This window comes from Sorex fumeus, unplaced genomic scaffold (assembly GCF_029834395.1).
Source record: "Sorex fumeus unplaced genomic scaffold, SorFum_2.1 ptg000024l, whole genome shotgun sequence".
NCBI classification, from domain to species: Eukaryota; Metazoa; Chordata; class Mammalia; order Eulipotyphla; family Soricidae; genus Sorex; species Sorex fumeus.
In genome coordinates this window covers 41,592,507-41,620,331 of record NW_026606081.1, presented here as the reverse complement: position 1 = coordinate 41,620,331, position 27,825 = coordinate 41,592,507, and the positions used below count along the sequence as shown (strand labels likewise).

Here is a 27,825-nt window from a genome sequence, read left to right as displayed (position 1 = left end):
GACACAGTAACAACAAAGTCTCCAATGGAGACGTTACTGGGCCCGCTCGAGCAAATCGACGATCAACGGGAGGGCCTTTACCTTTTCCTTATTTTTATGTCATATTTGTGACATTAACTTCCAAAAACATTTATGTTGTTCAAATTCTGTCACTTTACATTCATGTCACAGAGAGACTTCAAATTTCTGGACATTAAATATCTGATATCTATATTCTGAAATTAACTTTTAAAACACATTTATAATAAAACCTTGAACATACTCTAATTGAAAAAAGACATATAAAATGGTCATACTTTATGATTCAATTGATATGAAATATTCAGAGTAGGTAAATATATAGAGATTGAAAGCTGGTTAGAATTTTATCAGGGCAGAAATGAATAGTGAATGAGAAGTGACTACTGAACCTAGTAGAACTGGGTTTTCTTTTGAGGTGATGGAAATAATCTGATTTTAGATGGTAGTGATGTTCATGAGTATATTATAAAAGTACTTAATATTTGTTGGACATTGTATTATTTCCATATCCTGGCTCTTGTCCTTGACATTGCAGTGAATATAAGCATACATATATCTTTTTAAATTAATGTATTTGTTTAGGGAATAGATACCTAAAAGTGGTATTGCTGCATCCTAAAGGAGTTTTATTTGCTGCAACATGGATGCAACTAGAGGGTAGGTAGCATGTGAAGCGAAATAAGTCATAGGGGAGCAGAATTAATACTGAATTATGTCACTCATCTACAACATAGAGATAAAACAAGGAAATAGACAGTATTGAACAATGACAGAACCTTGGCCTTGTATTACAAACCACAAATTACCAAGCAATGGGGGTACAAAGTAAATGTGCTAGAGGTAACATGAGGACATTGATGGAGGGTAATGTGTACTTTGCTGGTGGAAAATTGCAGTTATTTTACACATTAATACCATAAGCATTAACAGTATTGTAGCCATGTTACCTAAACTTAATGAAAAAACTTTCTGAAAAAAGAATGATCTCAATGTGCTCCCAGTCCATCTGCCTCTATGTATGAGAACTCAGTGGGAAGTTTATGAAAAGGAGAGACTCATACGTAAACATGCTGACACCCTAATCTCAAACTTGCAGACTCTAGAACTGTTAGAAATACACTATCACTATCACTATCACCCCTTTGTTCATCAATTTGCTTGAGCGGGCATCAGTAACATCTCCATTCATCCCTGTCACATGCTAGTGTAGCCCGATGGCATATTGGGGGCTCTTTCAGGGTCAGGGGAAGGAGAACCATCATTGTTACTGCTTTTGACATATAGAGTTCTCCACAGGTAGCTTGCCAGGCTCTGCCGTGTGAGCAGGATACTCTTGGTAGCTTTCTGGGCTCTCCGAGAGGGATGGAGGCTTTTGGGGCAGTCTCTAATCACCTTTACAGGTGTTCCCCGTCAGGCATATATGTGGGCAGGAGACTCTCGGTAGCCTTCAGGGTTCTCTGCGAGTGAGAACTTAACAATAAGAACTAGACAATAAGAAGTCCGGGAGCTTGGAACCCGCACATCTGGGTTCCTCTGCCGGTTCCTTCATGTGTAAGGCCTGTCTTAGTGTGTGGAGAGTGGTCTCAGCATGGCTGTGGCTGGGTCCCAGAGGTCTTCAGCTGCCGGCGCTCTGCTCAGGGCAGAGAGTGATCCAGAGATCCAATTAGAAATACACATCTGTTGTTTATAAGTGACTTGGTATGTATTATTTTATTATAGCTGACAACACTAAAATAAATCCCATATTAAAATGAGATATAACAATCTTATATTCAATTATTTATGTTCTGATTAATCAAAATACAAAGGATTAGTAATTCAAATAAATTTCATTGACTTATACTTTCTTTATGTTGTATCACTATATGCAAAATCTTTGAGCTTCTATATGTAAAAACAGGGAATTATTTTACGTATATTTTCATTTATGCTATCTCAAGAGTCAATTGCCATTTCTAAAAGTATTATTTTCAGAGTTGGCACATAATTAAATTTATCTTTAGTGTTTTCATTTTTAAATAAGTCTGCCCTTTACTAGAAATTTATTAGACATCTGAATAATGAAGAAGTCAGCAGTAGATTTGAAATTAGCTCCCTGCAGCTCTACATGGTTCTTATAAAATACCTCTCTTTCCTGTTCATTTGGTACCCAAGAAGAGAAATGAAAGGCACTTTCCCACATGCACCATTATTTCAGAATCAGTGGCCCCAGATGACTGCTTGCCCTATGCTGGAGTTCACGGAGCACATGGTGCAGGCAATGATGTTTCGAGCAAGGAATCACTCTTGAGTACTAACTTCTGTACTTTGTGATACTCTGGAACCTAGGCTGTCCCATACTTTAGAATTTACAAATTTTGTAAAACTCAACCAACAAGGAATTGTTAAAGAGTCTGCATTTTCTTTTTTGGTTGTTCAGTTTTGCTTTTTGTTTCTTTGTGTGTTTTGGGGGGTGCATATCCATTTTGGTGGTCTTCTGGGCTTCTGGCTCTGAGCTGAGGGGATCCCTCTTGACAGGATTCCAGGGACTGTATGTGGTACCAGAACAAAACCTGGGATGGTCGCACACAACACAAGCTACATGTACATTTGCTCTGATTCGATCTCTTTATGTTTTGTAAAGGAAATAATAATTTTGGATCTTATTTAAATTAGCAGTGGTTTCAAATTAGGAGTCCTAGAAAGATCTCTTTACTTTGTAATGCATGGGAACAAATGCTGTCTATGTATGCTAAACCTCAGAATTTACAAATTTTTAAAAAACGAAACCAGTAAAAATTTCTTCAAGGGTCATCACTTTTTCTTTCTTTCTTTTTTTATGTGGCTATAAATTTTGTGATCTTTGCATAAAATACTCTATTCTCTCTAGTGGCTTGTGGGGGGGGGGGGGGAATTCCTCTAGAAACTTCTTCTAATAGTAAAAATGACAACGTACCCAAATTTTACACAAATCCAAAAAAAGACATGAATCAGTTCCTTATTACCAACAAATTGTTGTAAATTTAGTGAAGTAGCACAAATGCATAATACAACAGTGCAAAATCCACTAAAACTGAATGAGCTGTTTTCCTTTCAAAGGCTTTGGCATGAATATATGGGGGAAAAAAGAAAAACAAGCATAAATGACGTAAACTCACAATCTTTTCCTTAGATTTTAAAATGTTTGCTTTGCAGACAATACCATCATAAGTGAAAGCCTACCATGGAGCAATGTAAATCTTAAAAATCTATGAAGCTGGAATCCAAGTGCCTGAATTATGACATCACTTATCTACTCTATAATACTGATGAAGTTATTACACACATTTTCCCCCATTGTTCATCTCTGTCAAAAGCAGGGGAATGGCAACAGCTACCTTACAGATTTGCTATGAGAAAACAGGAATAATTTACAAAGTACCTAATGTATCATCTGACACTTATTGTTGTTTTGAATAATAGCTAATATTGCCTATTATAGATAATGGCATATAGATTTGATATAGTCTCTTAGGGTAAAATTATATCTGAAAATAGACACAGAGTACCTATATGAAAAATACAGAAACATATTACATGGGCATGCTTATTGATATTCATCATTATATATACGTAAATATATAAATTTCAGACCTATGAACAAGAATTTAGAAGAAATTATTGATTTCTCCACGTTTTAACTTAACTAGGAAAGGTTTAAGTAGGCAATCTCATTATCCCAATCTTAAAATATTACAAACAGCTGGAGAAATAGCATAGCAATAGGGCATTTGCCTTTCATGCAGCCAGCCCGGCTGAGCCGGGTTCGATTCCTCTGTCCCTCTTGGAGAGCCTGGCAAGCTACCGAGAGTATCTCTCCCGCATGGCAAAGCCTGGCAAGCTGCCCATGACATATTCAATGTGCTAAACACAGTAACAACAAGTCTCAAAATGGAGACGTTACTGGGCCCGTTTGAGCAAATCGATGAACAATGGGAGGACAGTGGCAGTGACGGTAATGTTCCTTTATGTTTCTTTTATCATTTCAAAACTGTCTTTATTTTTCCTAAATTGCCATTTCATAGAACCAATAAAATGATAAATCATGAGAAAGCACATAGTTATTATAAATGTGTGTATACATTTTTATAAAAGTTTTCAAGAAAGTTCCACTAAACCCATATTGCATATTGATGTCTACTATGAGGAATGGTTCTAGAAAAATAAATGCAAAGCAGAAAATATTTTACCCCAACTGCCTAAGAGCAGGGAATTCAGTATTTCACTCTGACAAACCAAAAATGTAAAATTCGAATGACAAAAAGCAAAATGTAAGTAAATAAAAAATTTTGTTCTTTTGTTGCTTTTCTGTGACTAAAAACACACAAAGTTAGAAATAGAATGTCTCTTAGGAGTAGTTATGAGTGAGGGTTACGAGGTGTGAAAAATCTCATCAAAGATGTCAATGTTTTTTGTTACAATGCTGGGACAAGCCCCCAAAATAGCAAATAATGATCTAAAGATCCTCAAGCAGTTGGCTCACCCTAAATTTCTTTTCTCATAGGATTATAGAGTGAACATCTTTCTTCGTCAGAAATGGAATGACCCTCGTCTGGCCTACAGTGAATACCCCGATGACTCTTTAGATCTGGACCCATCTATGTTGGACTCCATTTGGAAGCCAGACTTGTTCTTTGCCAATGAAAAGGGAGCCAACTTTCATGAAGTTACTACAGATAACAAACTGTTGAGAATTTTCAAGAATGGAAATGTTCTTTATTCAATTAGGTGAGTTCGAGACTTCAGTTTCTGATTTTGGTAAATAAAGAATTTTATTTAAGATTTGCTGACAGTTTTGCAATTTTCAAATGATTGTTTTGTGCCTCTGAGAAATACATCATTTCTCAAATAAATATAATCAACAATGATCCAAGTGCCAAATCCAGAAGCTATGAGAAAAATCTCAGAAATTCATATTTGTTAAAATAAGTAATCCAGTTTCTTAGCCTGAGTCAACTTGATAAGCGACTTTAAAATCACATCAGGTGGTTGATGAATCACACATGTGGCTGTAATTTTGCATATAGCTAATTGCTTAAATATTCATAGGTAAAGAAATATTTAGAATTGTTGAGTTTTTATAAACTTTTAAGGCATGTGTATTATTTTATTTTTGTATTGTTTTAGAACTTCTTTGTTCATCATTTTGCATCTTCACCTTAGTTATCCAATTATTTTTGTTTTAAACATATATGAAGTGGTAACTAAGTGATCAACCTTAAGGAAGGCAGGGAAGGAAAAGATATCAATGCAGTAAGCATGAATGGGTGACCATATCTTTATTATCTGCCTAGGAAAGTTTATATACATTTTACTTATGCTATATTTCCCAGAAGCCCATTAAGCTTTTTAAAAGTAATGGAGAGATAGTACAAGAACTAAAGCTTTTGTCCTGTAATGAATCAACCCAGTTTAATCTCATCATATGTTCTCCAGAGAATTACCAGGAGTGAACCCTAAACATAGAGCCAGGATTAAGCACTGACAACTACTGGGTGTGACCCCAAAACTGAAACAAAAAAAAAACCTAATAAAAAAAAGCACTAATACCATAAACATAACCAACTTTAGTCAAATTTCTTGATAACTGAACTCTAGAACTCATTCAACTTTGGATGTTCATTAAATATCAAAAAGACCTAAATTCTCTTAATAGCTATTTAAAGTCATATGCTTGGTATGTACCACACCTGAAAAAAAAATTCTAAAATCTGTTGATCATCATAATTTTTTCATAATTGTTATTTTTAACTCAAATTAGAGGAGAAATAAAAGGAATTTGGGACCAGATTTCACATCTTATTTTATTGAAGACAGAAAATATACACAACTTACAGCAACTGGCAATTATTAAAAAAAAAAACCCTGTAACATATTTTTAAAAAATATCAAGGTCAACTTAAAATATCTAATTATTTATATTGTACCTCAATTTTCTTCCTTTTGAATTCTTCTCAATAGTAGCATTTGATCATCACTGTCACTGTCATTGTCCTCCCGTTGTTCATCGATTTTCTTGAGTGGGCCCAGTGACATTGTGAAACTTATTGATACTGTGTTTGGCATATCGAATACATCACGGGTAACTTGCCAGGCTTTTCTGTGCAGGCGAGATACTCTCGGTAGATTGCTGGGCTCTCTGAGAGGGGTGGAAACGAACTTGGGTTGACCAGGTTGGCTTTGTGCAAGGCAAATGCCATACCCATTGTGCTATTGTTCTAGCCAGCATTTGATCATAAAATACTTTATTTTGAGTTTCTCGACCCAGTATTAGGATCAGTTGCTATTTTTTCCAGGTAATCATGTAAGTTAATGGAGTAGAGGTATCAAAAATTGAAAATTCACTTGGTAACAGTGATTTGATTTTTCCATAAAGTGTTTTTTAAAATAATTCTATAAATAATTCCATCTATTGTGTGTTTTCATATTTTTGTATTTCTTGTAGAAAAAATTACTTTCGCTGAATTTCCTTTCAATATAGTGGAATGTATTTTTATTTGGTAACTATGTCACATTCTATGTGACTGTCCGAGTTCACCATGGCGACCAAGACCATCCATGGTAAGTCACAATTCCAGAAGGCCGAATCTAAACGTTGAACATGAGAGTCTCCCGGTGGATGGTTCCACAATGAAATTGACCATATCATATTCAATCGATGGTTTTGCCTGACCAAAGTCACTGTTGTCCCAAAATTCCAAACAGGATCAAACCACTGTGTCCTTCGTGCAAAATTCTACTTCACAGAGCGGGGAGAAAGGGCTGCAAAGTTTAAGAAGAGAACTCCCAGAATGACCACCAACTGGGAGCTCTTTGGCACTATTGCAGAAACATGGGAAGATGCCATCATTGACAACATTGACAAGGAATATGATCGACTGATTCAGCACCTCCATGATTGTGCGAGGAACACTGAGAGAGAGAGATAGCCACAAAAAGATGACTATCTTCGAAAACTCTTGAGCTCATAAGCCAAAGTGGCTTGGCGCAAGCCTCAGGCAACTGCAAGCGAACATCCAAGCTCGCAATGAGTGCAGAGAAGCGATAAAGAAAGACCTCAGGACCCACTCGCCCCCTCCTCTCTGGAAAGAAAGATGGCGGCCGCACCTGAGCCTTGTGGACAGCAGGTTTGAGCCGCGGGTGGGGGAGGCAGGGACCTCATGGGAAGGGGGGCATTCTGGGCCGTCCTTCACGCCCGACCGAGGTCACCAGCTGCCCCCACGAGCGGCTCTCCGGCACGGCCACTGCCCCGGAGGCACAAGGACTTAGCACAGAGAACCACCCGCTTGGAGCAGAAAAGCAAATGGACTATGTGTTAAACCACGCCAGCATGCCTGCCCGGAGGGGAAAGGGTGTTGACCCACTCACCCGCTCCTCTCTGGAAAGAAAGATGGCGGCCTCACGGGAGCCTTGTGGACAGCAGGTTTGAGCCACGGCTGGGGGCGGCAGGGACCTCATGGGAAGGGGGGCATAATGGGCCGTCCTTCACGCCCGACTGAGGTCGCCAGTTGCCCCCCACGAGCGGCTCTCCGGCACGGCCACGACTCCAGAGCACAGAAACCAATCTCTTAACTATCTAAGTTTTAATAGAAATTCTTCCAGGGTTAATAAGTAAAATAGCAGAAATCCAAAACCGTGTGGCTGCAATAGCGGCCGTGCGACATCATTTTATTCTTAAACCAAGTTGTAGAAAGCAAATCATTTCACAACGCTGTTTCAGCATGTCTGATTGGGGGGGGGGTCGTAAACTCTAAACAATAATTGTGCATCTTCTATCGAAACAATGTATCTAGTCAAAGTAGATAGAGTATTAACTAGAACTCATCTGCCTCACAGGAATTGGGAGGGGTGGGAGGTGGGGTTCTATTGGGGTTCGCGGTTAAAAATAAGTATTGGTAAAGGGAAATGTGTTTGATATTTACATGACTGAGACCTAAACCCGAAAGCTCTGTAACTTTTCCCACAGTGATTCAATAAAGAAATAAATTATTAAAAAAAAAAAGAAAGTAAAAAAAAAAGAAAGACCTCAAAGAGAGAAGAGCAGCAGTGCTGGCAGATGTGGCAGAAGCTGGGAAAAGCATTCGCAATGCCAGCCTGTCCTTCACCCACTACAAGATCAGGATAACTGCCCTCCAACGTCCTGATGGATCCATCAAATCTTCCAGAAGGGCAATGAAGAAGATTATCCATGACTTCTACTTGGATCTCTTTGATAGCCACGTCCACCTGCCCACATACCAAATTCTGCAGGATGGATAAGTCATTCCCAAATGTCCACCTTCCAAAATCCGACATGCTATTTTGTCGGTAAAGAAGCAAACAGCACCTGGCCCAGACAAGGTCAGACCCGAACACCTGAAGAACCTGCCGTCAGTACTCATCAATACACTGGCTCGGCTCTTAACACGCTTCCTATCTGAATGCAAAGTTCCATCCCAGTGGAAAAGCAGCATGACTGTACTACTGTATAAGAAGGGAGACATCACAACATTGGCAACTATCGCCTGATCTGCCTGTTGTCTGTTGTCTACAAGCTGTTCACTTGAGTTATCCTGAATAGGATAGGCAAAATATTAGATGAAGAACAACCATCAAGCAAGCCAGGTTCTGCAAAGGATTCAGCACGATCGACCATATCCACATGGTAACCAAGCTCATTGAGGTTTCTCGGGAGTTTAAGATGCCGCTCTGTCTAATGTTCATTGATTTAAAGAAGGCCTTTGATTCTATTGAGACTGAAGTAGTCATCGAGGCCCTAGCTAAACAGGGCATTCAAAGTCAGTACATCAGGATCCTCTGTGAGCTGTATTGCGTATTCACTACCAGGATCTCACCATTCTACGGGGAGGTTATCATTAACATAAAGAGAAGGATTCAGCAGGGTTATACCATTTCACCGAAACTCTCCAGTGCCACCCTCGAGAACGTCATGTGACGACTGGAATGGGAAGGAATGGGAGTGAAGATAGACGGTCGGCAACTACACCACCTACGCTTCACTGATGACATCGTTCTTATAACACCAAACATCAGCCAAGCGGCACAAATGCTGGCCAACTTCTACCGTGAGTGTGGAAAGGTCAGACTACAGCTGAATCGAACAAAGACAATGTTTATGAGAAATGGTCTTGTTCCTGACGTTCCATTCACTCTCACCAGGACAAACATCTCCAAATGCAACACTTATGTGTACCTAGGTCAAGAAGTCAACATGACAAATGACCTGGCACCTGAGTTGTGAAGGAGGAAAAGAGCAGCTTGGAATGTCTTCAAGAGCGTCGAAGAAATAGCTACAAGGATGAAGAACCTCTGGCTCAGAGCACATCTTTTGATTCCACTATTTTTCCTGCATTAACGTACGCCTCAGAGACCTGGGCCCTACACAAACAGGATGAGAATGCTGTTCAGGTCTCCCAAAGAGGAATCGAAAGAGCTATGCTTGGAGTATCACGCTTCACTCAAATGAAAGAAAGAATCTGGAGTTCCGACCTTTGTCGAAGGTCAAGAATCAGGGACCACTCTCCTTTGCCAAGGTGTCGAAAATCAGATGGGCTGGACATGTAATGAGATTTGGAGACGACCGCTGGACTAGAGCCATTACTGGCTGGATTCCACAGGACATCAAAAGATTGCGTGGCCGCCTACTTATGAGATGGTCAGACTTCTTCGTCAAGACCCTGAACAATCGGTTTGAGGCTCTTCGTGTTCCTAGAATGAGCAGATGCCATTGGGCTACATTAGCACATGACAGGGATGAATGGAGATGTCACTGGCGCCCGCTCAAGCAAATCGATGAGTAATGGGATGTCAAGTGATCAAGTGATCAAGTGAACTGTTTAACATCACTTTTTAGGAAGTTGACAATAACATCAGACTTCTGAATATCAACTAACATGTTAAAAGATTTTGAAATTATTATATATAAGACATAAGGGAACTTTTCAGATCTCATCTCTATTTAAATCCTCCCATGCTCTCAAGGGAAATCACAGAATTTCATTTTTTCTTCTTATATCCCAGATTTGGAAATGACAAAAGCAAACAACAGTTAAATGCTATGCCTTACATGTATGAGTCCTGGGTTCCATCACTGGCAACACATTTCTCTGTGACTACTCAGGTTATAGTATTCATGACCATCACTGTGTTATTCCTGCTGGACCCCAAAACTGCCACGTCCAACTGCTTACACTATCAGGATGCGTATCACTGTGAGTGCCACCTCATTCTCCCAAGTTGTTCTGGGGAGGACCCCCCCCAAAAAAAGGAGTTGAGTTAGTCCCCAAAATACCCACCCATACTTATTCACATCCTACACACATTATTTAAAGCTAAATAAAAATCCTGAAAGCATCCAGAGACTGAAACTTTGCCTATGGGAAAAAATTTATTGAACTGATATGATAATTATTTCTCATCAGAAATTATAAAACTAGAAATGACAATTTAGTCACAAGTTGAAAGAGAGAAACTGACATCCTAGAATCTTGTAACTGGTGATAATTTTCTTCAGGAATGAAGAAAATTAAGACATTTCTGCGTAAAAGTGAAGGATGTGAACTGTATCCTCAAAGTCTAGTTTTAAAAACCAATAAACCAATGTAGTAATAAATCTGGACTAGCAAGTAGAAAGGGGGGGGGAGTAAGCAAAAACTGAACAAATAAAATAGCTGATTCTCAGCTTGAATTTTCTGATTGATTTGACACTTGAAGTAAATACTATAACGTTACTGCAAATGGAGGATAAAACAAATAAATAAAACTTTTTTTGAAAACACATTAAAAATCAGTTAGATGTCATATTTAGTGTCATCCTATACTACATTGTGGACATCTAGCTTGCTTATTGACTGATAAGATAACTTGTTAGGATATATTAAAAAATGCAAACTACATTGTCTCCAACTCAGGCATTTTGCTTGTAGGAATCTTCATTATGTATGTGTTCATGCATCCTTCAGAGTCTTTTATAATGAAGCCCAACTGCAACAATTAAGTAGCAAGAGAAAAGAATCTATAATAATTAATAGGGAAAAGTTGGAGTTTTTCACTTGGACCGTGCCAGCTTGGGGCTTTCGATCAAGGTCATGCCTAGCTCCCCCTTATCTGTGAGTTTTTAGGGTGCTAGTTTCATTAGTATAGGTCCCTAATCTCCGGAAAAAGGAAACCTAGGCCTAGCCAGCTTCTTAGCCCTGCAGGAGCCTGTCACAATGGCACCTGTGCCCTCACAATGCTATCAGGACTGGTCGAAAGTTGGAAGATTGCCACAAGTGGCGGTGGCAGGGGAGGGGGGGGGGGCTGGGTAGGAGACTGCAGTTAGTACGAAGGAAAAAGGGGTCATTGTGACCATGATAGTTGGAAATCATCACTCTGGATAAGAACTGAGTGCTGAAAGGAGATATACATCACTACCTGTACTGCAAAACACAATGCCTAAAGGAGTTGTGTGTGGGGGGGGAGGGGCTGTGGGTGTTTGTGTGTGTATGTGTGTAAGAGAAAGAGAGAGAGAGAGGGGGGGGGGAGGGAGGGAGGGAGGGAGGAAGGAAGGAAGGAAGGAAGGAAGGAAGGAAGGAAGGAAGGAAGGAAGGAAAAGTGTGCCATAGGGGGAAGGGGGCAGGAGGGAAACTGGGGACACTCGGTGGTGAGACATGTACACTGGTGAAGGGATGGGTGATGGGACATTGTATGACTGAAACACAGTCATGAACCTTGTAATTGTGTATCTCACATGATTCAATAAAAGGTAAAAGGTAAAGGCCCTCCCGTTGATCGTCGATTTGCTCGAGCATGATTCAATAAAAAAGTGAAAAAATAATATTTGAATTTTCAACAATATTCATAGATTACTTATAACTTGTATATATATATGTATATATATATATATATATTTCAGTTGAAGAAGCCTCAGCCATAATGTCTTAACCCTTGACTGCTTTGCTCTTTTTTGATTAAAGTGGATGTTAGAGGATTTATAATAAGCTGCAAATAAGGTAAATTTAATTTTTCTTGTTAATTTGAACATTAATTTCATGAAAGGCATAATTTATTCCTAATTATAAAGTATTGTCTCATTTCAAAGAGATTTCAATTAGTGTAAACTGCAAAGATACATTGCTCGGAAGCCTGGAATTATTCTTTTGCAAAATTAAAAAGTCTAGAATGTTTCTATTGTCATCATTGAAATGCAATGTGCATGTGTGTATCCTATTTAATTATAAATATTTAGTTGTTTATACAAAATCTTATTAGAAACTTAAAAATGGTGCCATCAGTAATGAATTGCTCATAGTTCCTCAAGTAACTTGAAGCAAGGCATGGAATCATTTGGAAATGCATCCTTTATCTTTCAATATGAATTCAGATGAAACAGATGATGTCTCTGGGCCCCTAGTTTTGGTTTTCTATATCTTGGCTCATATGATCAAAGGATAAACTCGTTCTTTGTGAGTTGTTTTTGGAAACCTCATAGGACTTTGAAATCTTCAAATGCCAAACAGTTTCTTTGTTAACAAAAGTTGTGCTTGAAAAACATCTCATCCAATTTACAAATGGAGCATCTGTGATGTTTCCTGAGATGTCTGACTTTTCTGCTTGTTTAAAGAAAGAAGCAGAATGTCCTGGCCGCGTGACCGATTGAACGGGAGTATTCATCGGCACTTCCTCCCCACATTCACCAAAACCAAAGAAATAAACTGACTAAGGAAAAAAGAATAGCATTAACACACAGGAGGAGCAGAGTCATAGGGAAGAATACATGGACAGATGAGTGACGACAATATATTTTAGAAACTTGAAAATGAATGCACTTGTGAACATGGACTTAAGGGACAGGCAGAGAAGCCTTAGCCAAAGTTGGAGAATGCAAAAGGAAAGAAACATCCTCAATCTTTCATAAATTTGAGGTGGTGGGAACTTCAGGGAGTGGGATCTAGAGAGGGCATAAAAGAAAAAATGCAATATCAACATTGTGAAAACAGTAGTAAACTCTTTCTATTCCCTCTCTTCGTGATTTCCTGTTGATGTCCTTCGGACCACAGTTGATCCTTTGGTGTGAGATGAACACAAAAAGTGGTAGGGCTCAGAGTTTGTGCCAAGAGCTTCAGGACTGTGCACACAATTAAATCCTCCATGAGGCATCAGACTAAGAAAATAAGGATTAGATGAGGCCCTCACAATGAGGTTGGGATCCTAGAAGTGCTGCTTGAAAGATGCTGAAAGCCAGACTTAAAACTTCACCCAATGAACAGCAATCAGAGATGAATCTTATGAGGCACAAACCTGAAGAGAAAATAAAAATTCACAGTTCTTGACATTGCTGAACCACCAACTAAAACCCTTAACAACCCTATTATCCTATATTGACCACCAATAGTTAATGATCTATCGGCTCCTAAGAAGTCTCTGAACATTTTGATTTTCAAATATTCACTCAAAAGTTTTCAGATATTCACTCAGTTTCATTTTTAAATGCAGACACAAGAACATCATATTTTACTTTAATGGATATGTTATTTACATATGTGAAATCATCTTTATTTGCCTGAAATGAAAACCAATTGTCAAGATCAATAAAGCTCCTCATGTACAGTTTCATTTGCCAACATTTTTTAAAGGATTTTTACATCTAGGCTTATCAGTATATCAGTCTATCATTTTCATTTTGGCGTACCATCCTTGTCTTATTTTGAGATAAGGCTAATGAATTTGGGGACTTTTCTTACTCTCACTGAATTTTGGAATAATTTAAAAAGGAAATTTGGTTTTTGAAAGTGTGGTAAAATTCACTGGTGAAAGTACCTGGTCGTGGGACTTTGTTCCTGTTTGACTTTGGTTCCTGTTTAATTTCTAGATATGTGATTTGTTCATATTTTTCTGAAACCAGTCTTCGAAAGTTTTAGGATTCTAAACATTTGTTACATTTTTTTTAAATTTGGCCAGTTTATTTACATGCATTTAACCAAATATTCATAGCACATAAACACAAACTAATAATTCAGTCATAACTATTTTTTTGTTTTTGTTATTTGACTTTGTGTGTTGGGGGGGGGGGCTCAGGAATCACTCCTGGTGGTGCTCAGGTGACCAGATGGGGTGCTGAAGAACAAACCCAGATCAATTCCCTAACTACTGTACCATCTCTCCAGCCTGTAGCCAACTGTATTTCTATAGCAGAACAATGATTTTTTTGTTGTAAAGTTAAACGAATCTGGAGTTTAGTTCAAGGGGAAATATTATTACTTTTTTCCTGTAGGAAATTAATAATTACAAAATAAAGAAAAATAAAGTATCATATTGTACATTTTAGCTATCTTAATGTAAATAGTAGATAAAGACTTTTTACAATTGTTTCTGAGGAACTAGACCTGTTAGTTCAGAGAAAGTCAGTATATTTTATATAGCTTAAAATAATGTTGAACTATTGAGTAAATGAATTTCAATGTTTTAAAGCAAAGTTCTTTCATAAATGAGGGTCTTAGAAACAAACTTGATCCCCCATTTTCACTTTTGCAATTTTATCCAAGTCTACTTGTAAAATTGGTCTTTACTAATTTTACAGGGAGAGAAGTGAAGACACAAGACTCCTAAATCAGAAGCGAAGGGAATTTATTATTCACTGCAATCAAGCAACATGCCGTCAGCATATTTCCTTTAATTCTCCCTTGAGCTCAAGACTAATTGAAACACAGCATTGGGCCCAGATGGAGATGACAAACATTGTGGGTTTATGTCACATGTGTGAATCACTGAATTTTTTCTCATAAAGTAAGTTTCTTAGTTCAGAAGAACGATGGTATCTCATCTCTCAAAAGTAGCAACTGTGGGCTGGAGTGATAATACAGTGGGTAGGGTAGGGCATTTGCCTTGCACGAAGCTGACAAGGGTTCACTCCTCAGCGTCCCACAAGATCCCCCAAACACCGTCAGGAGTAGTTCCTGAGTGCAATGCTAGGAGTAACCCCCGTGCATCACTGGATGTGACTCATAAAGCCAAAAAAAAAAAAAGTAGCAGCTGCATGAAGAGTCTTGAAACGTGATTTGGGCTCAAGAACATTCTGGACCTTAGAACAAGTAAAAGGACTAAGGAAGACCAAGCAGAAAAGAATCTAGAATAGCTCTCTCCCCACCCAGACAGATCTAGGCTCCACAACTTGCAAGCTGTGATCTGGGCCAAGTATCTGTACTTGTGAAAAGCTCGTTTTTCCCATCAGCATGAGAGTGAATGTATTAATGAACTCGTCTACATTAATGATTGTAAAAAGCCAGGGTAATGCCAAGCATACAATAGGGACAATTTATTTCAAAAATTTCTACTTTTGAAAATAAAAGAAAAATTCAGTAAAAGCATATCTTCCAATACTTTGGAAATCCATGAATTAGCATTATGGATTCTTACAAGTTCATCATTCACCAAACCCTTTTGTCATTTGTGAGATGATAAATATTGGAGGCACATAATAGACACATAAATATTACATCCTACTAATTTTCTAGTTCTACTAGTATATCCAAATTATATTACCCTATAATATCTATTTCTCTTCAGATCGTATAAATCTTTCGCATTGTATATTAAAAATCAAAAAGAGGATCTTTCATATTAAAAAATGCTATACACCCCCCAAAAAATACCTTTGGGGCTGGAGCGATAGCACAGCAGGTAGGGTGTTTGCCTTGCATGCGGCCGACCCAATTTCGATTCCCAGCATCCCATATGGTCCCCTGAGCACCGCTAGGAGTAATTCTTGAGTGCAGAGCCAGGAATAACCCCTGTGAATTTCCACGTGTGACCCAAAAAGCAAATAAATAAATAAATAATGCTATACACCTCTACTTTTCAAAGATTTAAGAATTCAATTTTTAAATAAGAATAATTTTATTTTAATATGATTACATTTTCTTTGAAATCTAATTGTAAAAGTTCTCTTGCATGGCAATTTTTAATATGAAAAACATTGATTTTTAAGTGTAAAAGGAAAACTCTTCAATATATAATTTCTAAGAAGCCGTTTTTTTCCAAGAGAACTCAATTTACATCATAATTAAGTTATAGGAAGAATTTTGCTTGTTTGCTGCTATAGATATTTTCCTGAAAAAGTCTAATACATTAGTTTGTTAAGGGGATCACTAATAATAATGAAACAATTGGGCTGACTAAAATTAGATGACAACAGAACCCTAAATTAGCATTAGGACATTAGTTACCATCCCCCTTTTTGTCATCCGTCATGACTGCTAAGAGTCATGTACTCATACAAACTTCACAATAAAATGCCAAATAAGAAAATATATCAAATCCATAAAATAATTCTTTATATTTTATAAGGTTTATATTTATTTGATTTTTTCTTCCAAAATTTTATTTTAATAAAGCATCTAGAATTACAAAGTTATTCAGAGTTGGGTTTTTGACGGTGTTCCTGCATCAATCCCAATACCAGTGACAGCTTCTTTCCATCAGTCTTCTCAGATTTCCTGTCCTACCAACCCACTCCATCTCTAGCCTGGCATTTTGGCAAGAACCCTTTGAATTTGGTTATTAAAGTTTGACTCTTGTGAGTCAGTGTTATTAATTCTGTGGTTTGGATATTTAGCTCTCTTAATGCTTAACACCATCAATGTACCTGGTCACCTAACCCCCGTTGCTTCTCATCTATCTCTTCTTTCCTTCACCTTTACTCTATTCATTTCCTTCTCTTCCCTATACTCAGGGACCAAGGGTGATCCAGGCATCTCCCTCCCCCACCCCCGCTTCAACAAATGCATTTCTTCATTCAGTTACTCTAAATACAAGTAATAACCTCCTGTGTTTGTCCTTTTCTTCTGGCTTAATTTAACTTGATAACTTTCAGTTGCATCCATGGTGCAGAAAATTGCCTGATTTCATCATTCCTTACACAATATTCCTTACATATCATTCCTTACACATCATTTCTTACACAAAAAAGGAATGAATTCATCATTCCTTACACAATAGAGTAATATTCTGTTGTGTATATATACTACAGCTTTATGATCCACGAATCTGTTGTTGGAAATCTAGGTGGATTCCAAATCCTAACTATAGTAAGAGTGATGCAGTGAATGGTAATGTGTGCATACATCCTTTTGAATGAATGTTTTTATGTTCTGGGAGAACATAACCTGAAGCAGAATTGCTGGGCTGTAATGTAGTTCAGTTTTAAGTTTACCAAGAACTCACCATAGTATTTCCTATAGTTTTTTGAACCAGACTACATTCTTGACAGCACTGGAAGAGAGTTCCGTTTTCATCACAACCTCACCAACACAAAATTGTTCTCATTAGTTTTGTTACATGTCATTCTCCCTAGTATGAGACAGAATCTCATTGTCATCTTGATTTGGATTTTCCTAATAATAAATGATGGTAAGCAGTTTTTTATGTCCCTCTTGACCTGCCAATGGTCTTCCTCAGAGAAGTTCTTGTTCATTTATTCTCCCCATTTCTTGATGGGGTTTTTGAGTTTTTGTTGCTGATCTTTGTGAACACTTTATAGATACTGGGTATCAAGCCTTTATCTGATGTGTAGACCACATATATTTTCTCCTATTCAGTTAGCCATCACTTTGTTTTAGTCCATGTTTCTTTTACTGTGCAGAAACTCTTTAATTTGATGCAGTACTATTTTTCTATTTTTGATTCTGTAACCTTTGCTACTGGTATTGTAACAGTAAAGATAACTAAAGATAACTTTGAGGTCCAGAGCTTAGAACTTTCTGCCTATATTTTCCTCAGTGTATTTCCCGAAACCATGCTGAAAAATAAGAAACTTGTGAGAGACAATTGTATCTCATTACCTAGTTTGAAACTATACTATAAAACCACAGTGATCAAAACAGTATGGTATTGGACTAAGGACAGACTCTCAGACCAATGGCTCAGTCTAGAGTATCCAACCTCCACACACATGGTAAGCTAATTTTTGACAAAGGTGACAAAGCGTGAAATGGAGTAAAGACAGCCTCTTAAACAAATGGTGCTGGAAAATCTGAGTAACCACGTGCAAAAGATTAAAACAGGTCCACATTTGATTTCTTTTATAAGAATTATTTATCTTTTCTTTTAAACATTTTTGAGAGATAATTCATAGCTGATACAGTCTGAAATATTCATTTCTCATTTATAGAATAGAATTTAAGCATATTTATATTACACATAAATCATAATAATTTGTATTTATCATTTAAAGTTCCAAATAATAACATAACTAATTTTATTAAATCTGCCAGTGATATTGCAAAGATTTTTAAAGACACAGAAGTATTACTTTTTACATTACAGATAATATTTCAAAGTTGACCGTTAAGATGCAGTTTTTTTTTAAATTTTAGGAACTAATAATATATATCTATCATTTTAATAATAAAATCACTTACGATGGAGTCATAAAGCAGTCTTAAACGCAGCATTTAATAGCTGAGATAGACACCATACTATAGGAAATATTTGTTCAAAATCTGGGCATACTTCATTTCTTTGTAAAGTCATTTTTTTGCTCAGAGATTATAGACATCTTTATAGATATTACAACTTCATTTCGCCAAGATATTTTTAAGGGAAAATTAAAAAAAAAACCTGCATATCCTGTTTATAAGTTTTGACTCAGAAAGAGAACTGAGTGTCCTCTCTTACACAAGAAAAGGTTCATTTCCAAAACAGTAGAATGTGATTAATCGAATCTTGATTTGATTTTCCTTTGATGTGATCAGGGTCTATCTTTAATTTATATGCAATGTTTTGAAAAATAAATTCAGAATTCTACCCAGCAAGTTGGCACATTTTTTTCTTTCATATGCTGTTTTAAAAAAAAGCAACTGTGAGATAGCTTAAAGATGAGAAAACTAGTAAATAAATACTTTTAAGGATATGATTTATGACAGTAGTTCTACAAGCTATTTTTTCTTTGCCAAAGAATTCCTTTCATGTGCTTTTTCTTTTGAGAATTATGTAACCTCTCTCAGGTCATGCCAGAAAAATAGCCAGGATATGAATTTGACATCCCATGGATGTGGGATACTAGAAAAGATTCTGAAAATGCTATTTACTTCCTTACAAAAGGTCACAGAATTAATTCTCTGAGCCAATATTTAAAACTGGCTGAGCAAAAACGATCCGCATGTTTGGAGAATTAATGTGTGCATGTTCAAAATGTACTATGTGTACTCATGTAATCTCCTCTTTGACAAGACAGAGAACATTGTGTCCACCTTATTTTACAATGGGCTTTTTTGAGAGACAACTTGGTAAATGTACAAGGTCATATTTTTAGAATCCTGCTTGTAGAATCTCCTGCCTGACTAAGATTGGGGAAAAAATGTTTCTAAAGAACGAACTTCGAATTATTGTAACGTGTTATGGACTCTGACTTAAATGAATTGTGAGCAGATCCTCTTGTTATTCTTAAAAATTTATCCTCTTCACATGCATGTTTGTCTCTTGAATTAAGTTAGTGAAAGTAATTTACCAAAGGCAATAATTATACAACATGAATCATTATAAATCAGATTATGGGTTACATAAAAATGCTATTCTGGGCAATGTCATTTAGTAGGACTGATGGTTGCATTTTGTTAAAACCTTAAATATTTTTTGATGCTATTTTATTCAGCCTTCTTTGCCCTTTCCCTATAACTGATAGGAATTGCTGAGAATGAAAAGAAGAGAAAGTCTGAGGAAAAGGTGCAGGATGTGCTAGTTAATAACTGCTGGTTATTTAGTGTTTGCTATGTGTTAAGCTCTTTTCTAAGCACTTTCTGTGTACCCATTCATGTAATACTCACAACATCTCTATAGAGTACATGTTATTAATATTTTCATAATAGTTGTGATATATTGATATTAATATTATTTAATAATATGCTTTAAAACATTTGTAATATAGTTAATAGTCATTTATAATAATGTTAAATATATTAATATTTAACATAATGTTAATATTTGGTTTATTAAGTGTTTATGTTATTCTATATTAATATTATTTCATTTATGTTGCTTAGACTTAGTTTGTATCATCTTGCATTCTAATAAGGTAAAGGTAAAGGTAAAGACCCTCCCGTTGATCGTCGATTTGCTCGAGCGGGTCCAGTAACGTCTCCATTGGAGACTTTTGTTGTTACTGTGTCTGGCATATCCAATACTCTCGGTAGCTTGCCGGGCTCTCCGAGAGGGGCGGAGGAATCGAACTCGGGTCGGCCATGTTGGCCGCTTGTAAGGCGAATGCCCTACCCGCTGTGCTATTGCTCCGGCCCTAATAATTATCTCAGAAATTTATAATTCTGAGCTGGAGCAATAACACAGCGGTAGGGCATTTGCCTTGCGCACGGCCTATCCAACCGACCCGGGTTCAATTCCTCCACCCTTGTAGGAGAGTCCAGCAAGCTACTGAGATTATCCCACCCACATGGCAAAGCCTGGAAAGCTCCCATGACATATTTGATATGCTAAACACAGCAAACACAGTAACAACGAGTCTCACAATGGAGATGTTACTGGGCCCACTCGAGCAAATCAATGAACAATGGGAGGACAGTGACAGTGACAGTGATTAATATTTGAGAGATGACAAAAATTGAAATGAAGTGAGGTGAATTAATTTCCTTTAGTGACCAAGTTTAGGTAAATAAGTCCACCTGTAGTGTTGAAAGAGATACTAAATTTCAAAGTGTTGGAAAGTAATTGATTAAAGTTAAGTTTCTTTGGATCCAAGTCTGTTTTCTCAGATCCAGGGGCAACAGATTCTTGACAATCCAAAAAAGGTATTGCTTCCAGTTTAAAAAAAATAAAATAAGGGGGCTGGAGCGATAGCACAGCAGGTAGGGTGTTTGCCTTGGATGCGACCAACATGGCCAACCCAGGTTCTATTCCTCCACCCCTCTCAGAGAGTCCGGCAAGCTACAGAGAGTATCTTGCCTGCATAGCAGAGCCTGGCAAGCTCCCCGAGACATATTCGATAAGCCAAAAACAGTAACAACAAGTTTCACAATTTGTTGTGAGACATTACGGGTGCCCGCTAGAGCAAATCTATGAACAATGGGAGGACAGTGCAGTACTAAAGTGCAGTATAATCTGTTGAATGCCATATCCAGCTACCTACAGCTGTTTTATAGTATATGACATACCAAAATTAAAACAAATTTTATTTGAGTAGATGTCTTCACTAGCAAGACAAAATTGCTTTCCAATTGTACCCTATTGATATTAATTATAAATTTACTTGAAATAATAGATATCAAAAATAATAAATTTCAATAGCACAAATTTAATGTTAATTACCTTAAATTGTTTTTCAGATTGACATTAACACTTTCCTGTCCAATGGATCTCAAGAATTTTCCAATGGATGTACAAACATGTATAATGCAACTTGAAAGCTGTAAGTGCAACTCGTGTTTTCCTTAATATTTTTTAAAAACATGGTAGATAATAAATCTGAATGGTCAAGATAATTTAATTAAAAATAACTTTGCTCAAATTTCATATATTGCTAAGTAGCATGTTCCCTTTCACCCCATAGTGAAAGTAATGACGCCCATCATGTACACTGCCCTCCCTACAGATAAATAACAGTAAATTAAGCAGTTTTTTAAATTATCAGAATGATAATTTTTTTATACAAATTATCAAAAGTAAAAAAAAATCACTGTCACTGTCCTCCCGTTGTTCATCAATTTGCTCAGGCGGGTCCAGTAACATCTCCATTGTGACACTTGTTACTGGGTTTGGCATATGGATAGCTTGCCAGACCTTGCGTGCAGGAGAGATACTCTCGGTAGTTTGCCGAGCTCTCTGAGAGAGGCGAGGAATCGAACCTGGGTCGGCCAGGTTGGCCACATGCAAGGCAAACACCCTACCCGCTGTGCTATCACTCCAACCCCAAAAAGAATAATGATCATTTAAAGTAACCACTTTTAATGTACTTAAAATTATGATATATATATATATATATATCATTTCTGATGCACACAGCAAAGACAGTATTATCATCCCCAGCTTTCCATATGAAATGTTGGTCATCTTGACAGACTGAGCTTTTGTGTACCAACTCATTACTAGCAATGGACGTTCTGGTTCTGCCATGTTTATTCCAAAACATGTTACCCCTCAGTTAATATTTATTCAGAGTATAATATTATGACTATGATGTGTTTGTTCTTCCACTCAAAAAGACATCTCTGGCCGGAGCGATAGTACAGCAGGTTGGGAGTATACTTTGCACACAGGCCACCCAAGTTTGTACCCAGAAGTCCCATATGGTTTTCCTGAGCACTGTCAGGAGTAATCCCTCAGAACACAGCCAGCAGGAACGCTTAGGCATAGCCAAGTGTGACCCAAGAAGCCAAAAATAATAATAATATAGACATCTCTCACATTTTTTGCAAATATTTATCTACACGTACTTAAAGGCATTTCTTTTTTCTCTCTCTCTCTCTCTCAGTGAAACATGCCTCACCGATTAAGGGTAGCATTCTGTGTCTCTGAACCTAGTTATATGATCAGATCCAAATTTATTTTGTAGTGTTGAATGCCATATCCACCTGTTCTCAAAAAAAAAAAATCAATCTTGTGTTACTCCCTGTACTATAGCTGGAGCAAAACAAAACTGCCATCTCTTGAGAACACAACGGTCAATCCCGAGGGTAGGGTTGTAGTATGGCGAAGCAGTCACTAGATGGCGCGCCCCGTTCGTGGGGGATTCCGCCATCCCTCTCAATAATAAGAGTCCAACTACCTAACACTAACTTCTTTTTGATACGTTTTAAATATACCCGTTTTACAAGTGCTTCTTAAATATTAAGCGTATGTATGCATTTGTTAATAAAGTAAAGAAATTAACATAATGCAATTTTGTGTTGAGAAAATCAACGATAGTACTGAGTAGGTTGAGAGAAGGTTCTCAGCAGTGGGAATTTATAACCACAGGCTTTGAATGCGTCTTGAGTCCAGGCTGACTCTATATTTTGGCTGCAAATTGTGGTACTTGGGGGAACTTCATGAAAAATATACCATTATATAGTTTTAGTCAGGTACACTGGGTGTCCTAATTTCTAAACTAGTAATACTAGATGTTAGTCAAGGAGGTGAAAATTCAGAGATGTTCAAAAAGTGTTCAAAATTTAGAGATTTAGCAATAAGAGTTGATGAAGAAACTATAGCACATATATACAATGGAACACTAGGCAGTGATAAGTAAAGATGAGGTATTGTCTCTACAAGAAACGAAACACCTGAAGGTAGACAGCATGGATGAAACTAATATCATGTTAAGAGGAAAAAAGTGAGAGAGAGAAAGAGAGAGAGAGAGAGAGGAGAGAGAATGAGAGAGAGAGGGACAAGTACTGGATTATCTCACTCATCTCTAGGATATGGAGACAAAACACGAGAATATAGACAGTAACCAAAATGATAAACCCTTGTCCTTGGAGTATAACTGAGATTACTCAGCAGTGGAAGGAGGAGGGCGAAGGGAGGAAGAGACAGAAGGGAAATAACACGAAGAGAGAAAGAGAAATAGTACAGCGAATAGGGTACTTCTCTTGCATGCTGCCAACCCAGATTCCACCTCAGGCATCCCTGAGCACCGCCAGGAGTGATTCATGAATGCAGAACTAGAAATAATACATCCTGAGCATCTATGGGTGTGGCCCAAAAAGCAAGCAAGAAAACCACATAAAGACATTGATGGAGGAGGGTATTGGACAATTTACATAGTTGTAAACATGTTACCTTAACTGCAAAAATAATCTAAAAATCTATTCTAGGAAACCAGCATAATGTTTTTTTTAAAAGAAATTGAACTAAGTTCAAAATGCCCAAAAGATCATTAAATATTAAAAGCAGTAGACTCGTTCAAAAACTCTTTTACATGATTTTTTATTACATAAAAATTTATACTCTATTCCACTTTATCCTAAAATCAAAGTTGACCTTACTTTAATAATGCAAGAGAACATATACTTTTTTGAGATGTACTAAACTCATTCGAATAATCTTATAACAAACATTCTTCAGTATAAATTGTTATATAATAGTGTGCTAAATATAATTTTACCTAGATTGTCAGACAATTAGAAATTTTTTTTTTAATTTGAGAGGAGGGAGGCAAATTTAAGCCACATCTGGCTGTGCTCAGAGATCACTCCTCATGGTACTGGGAATTGCGCTCAACTCAGCTGCTGATGCAAGGGAAAGAACTACCAAGAGGAAGAAGGCAGGGCCACACCTGGCTTCTCTTCCAGCTTACTTTTGCCTCTGTGCTCAGAGATCACTCCTATGGTGCCAGGGATTAAACCCAATTTGGGTGTGTGGAAGGCAACTGCTCTATCTATTGTACAATTACTTGACCCCTAAAATAAAGTTTTACCAGTTCAGTTACACAACCCCAAGAGATGGTGAGTCACAGTTTAAGAACCAAGGCAGTAGAGAGGGCAAAACTTTTCTCTTCACCTTCTTAGACTTTTCCAGTTTATTTTGAAAATTAAACCCATGCAAGGAAAATTAACAGGAGAATGCAAACAATCTATAAAGCAGCACCCATCTCTTTAGAAAATGAGAGCTGAAAGAGGTGGCAAATTGAGGACTATTTTATACCATTTGAGCAAAGACAGGCAACTATGAAAAAGTATAATGAGTAAGAAGGCTAAAAGACGATAAAAACACTTTTTTACGAGATCTGTACAGAATTCTCTAAGCTTTGATTCCCTATTGAAGAATGTTCTTTTCTTTTCTTTTTTTTTCCCTCCCTGGTATATAGAGTACACGTTCCACATGGGAGTTTTTATCTCCTGTTTTAGAAATTAAAGGAGAGATTAGAGTATCTTCTTTATCGGTTGTTACTTTTTAAGTTCCTGTAACCAAAATAATCCTTCCGCTAGGGTGAAATATTTGGGGGGGGAGCAGAATGTGCTTCAGTGCAAAGTGTATGTAAAGGGCCTGGGAAATGTTGATAAATCCAATTTAATATACCTGAGACTTGGGAAATTTAAGCCAACAGCTGAAAGAAAGAATTTGAACTGCAAATTTACTCTGAAACACTCCATAGAGAGTTTCAGAGAATAAGAAGCAATTTTTAAAAGAGAAAATCTTGTAAGAAAAACTCACAAAGTCAACAGTCGGGTCAGTAAGAAATGCCTACATTTTGAGATTGTTGAGAGGACTAAAAAGTCAAGAGATGCATCCACAAGAAATTAAAAATCAATCTCCTGGTCTGGAGCAATAGCACAGCAGTAGGACGTTTTCCTTGCACGCGGCTGGCTTGGCAGAGCCAGGTTCGATTTTTCCACCCCTCTTGGAGAGCCCGGCAAGCTACCAAGAGTTTCTCGCCCACACGGCAAAGCCTGGCAAGCTACCCATGATGTATCTGATATGCCAAATACAGTAACAACAAGCCTCAGGATGGAGATGTTACTGGGCCTGCTCGAGCAAATTGAAGAACAATAGGAGGACAATAACAGTAATAGTGATTATTCTATCTCAAGAGAGAAGAATTCCCCAAGAAATCTGTTGGATATCATTAAAAGCTGTGAACATGTGTTTTATTTTTAAAATGATTGAAAAAAAAAGATTTGATTGTTATTAATGACAAAGATAAGCTTGACGAGCATGGTGAGGGTCAAAACTGTATTCAAATTAAAAAAAAATCAGTGAAGACTAAAGAGAAAGGGGAAATCTCTCTTCTACTCTAGGATGTTGGTTATTTAAGAAAAATGAAAAAGACCACAACCTCTGAAAAGTAGCAGGGTTACTGGACTTTTTTAGACAAAGAAAAGCTTACAGGGATCATTCCCACAGTAATGACATAAAAGAACTTTTGTTTCTTTTTTTGACCAGGACATTTTCAAGACCATTAAAAACCCAGCAATGGAAAACAGAACTTCCTGCTCCCTTTCTCCTTCTTCCCTAATTCTTTATTTAGGAAAGTGTTGACTGCCAAAAAATGTCCTTTTCATATTTCATTCATTAAATATGTCTTGGTCTGTTATTTGAAACTAATTTAGCTCATAATAGAAATTGTCAAAGCTTTCATACAATTCTAAGTAGAAACTATTGAAGTAAGAGCTACTAAAGTCAAATTCTTCAAGATGTATTTCTTAAACTCTTTCAGAGCAATTATTCACCTTAAAAACACATAGTGGCTTAAAATGATAATCTCTAAGAATTTAACTTACTAGAAAGCAACAAATGTCTTCTCCTCAGCGAACTCTGTTATAAAGAAGAAAAACAAATTGCATTGGAAAAATGAAAGAAAGGCAAAAAATAAGTTTGAAGGCAAAGGTCTTAAACATCTGTGATGATCAAGTTTTATTTGATTGAATAGATGTTCAGTGTATATATTAAGGTCAGAACTACTGTGAATGACCTGGGGAGAGTATACTTACTTAAGTATCAACTGAGAAATGGTCATCAATGGTCTAATGTGCTCCACATAGATGTTGGGTAATACTAAATAAAGCCTGGAAGCCCCTATACCGAAGGCATCAAGACTCATTATCTCTGTAAATATAATAATTTCATGAAATATGATAAGCATGAGCTGTAGCGATAGCACAGCAGGTAGAGCATTTGCCTTGCATGCAGCCAACCTGGGTTTGATTCCTTCATCCCATCAGAGAGCCCTGCAAGCAACTGAGAGTATTCTGCCCGCATGGCAGAGCCTGGCAAGTGCCCTGTGGCATATTTGATATGCCAAAAACAGTAACAAGTCTCACAATGAGACAGTACCGGTGCCCGCTCGAGCAAATCAATGAACAACAACGGGAGGACAGTGCTATGATAAGCATACTTTAAAGGTCTGCTGTCAGAAAAAGGAGAAAGAGACTGGAGGAAGAATGTATTACGAATGAGTAATTAGGAAGATAACTCAAGAGGCTGGAGTCCATATGGAGTGTATGTAAGGTCCTGAGTTTAAACACTTGTTCCAATATTCTCACTGCCAGCTGTTAACTTGGGTGGTCCTATTGAGCACCAGGAACTGCTGGGCCACCCAGTGTGGCATCATCTGTAGGAGCATTGAATTCTCTGGCCCACACAATGAGGCCTACTGTTGAACTGGGTGGTCATTATAAATAAAATAAAAGAACGAATAACTAATTTGGTAAAGTATATTTTTTTCCAAATTAGCAATGACCCACCATCCCTACCTTCATGATGTAACTTTCAAACTCAGGCTGATGTAGGAAAAAGAAAGTACAGAAAAAAACAAAAACAGATTGGAAGAGCCTAGTGGAAAAGTCCTATGATGGAAATTTGTTGAGAAAACAGAAACAAGTATGAGTTAAGGATAACATCAACAAAAAAAAAAATTGGGAGAAATCACTTTTAATTCAGAACCAAACATATTGATCTGTAAAATTAGGTACAGATAAAAATGAAAAGAAACAAACAAACAACAACAACAACAAAAGCATATTAAAAGTACAATAAAACACAAATAGGGGTACCTCAGTATTAAACCAATTAATGTATGAAAAGAGTAAAATTCACATAGAAAAATAAATATTTTCAAGATATTAATGAATACTATAATGAAAATTAAGGATAGAAAGATAAGCAAATGCATACTAGAAAGAGTGTGTCTAAAGAAATTCAAGACAATAATTTTAATATCAGGAAAAATGGATGATAGAAAAAATCATGAAGCAAACATTTGGGTAACAAACTGGTAAGAATAAAATCTGTATTAATTATGAAAAGGTACCTCATATAACTTCCAACATAAGGCAAGATCAGCAGAACTGTAAAGTTACAAAGTAGATAAATCAATAATTTACT

General features: G+C 37.1%; 1 protein-coding gene across 3 annotated transcripts in view; it reads left to right on the top strand.

Annotated features, from left to right (window-relative positions):
• GLRA3 (glycine receptor alpha 3) overlaps positions 1-27,825 on the top strand; it is a 203,312-nt gene that overhangs the window by 102,264 nt on the left and 73,223 nt on the right. For all 3 annotated transcript variants that reach the window (XM_056114225.1, XM_056114224.1, XM_056114223.1), the window contains exons 4-5: positions 4,544-4,767; positions 21,348-21,430. In XM_056114225.1, the coding sequence (XP_055970200.1) occupies positions 4,544-4,767; positions 21,348-21,430 (307 nt within the window). The remainder of the gene's footprint in view (positions 1-4,543; positions 4,768-21,347; positions 21,431-27,825) is intronic.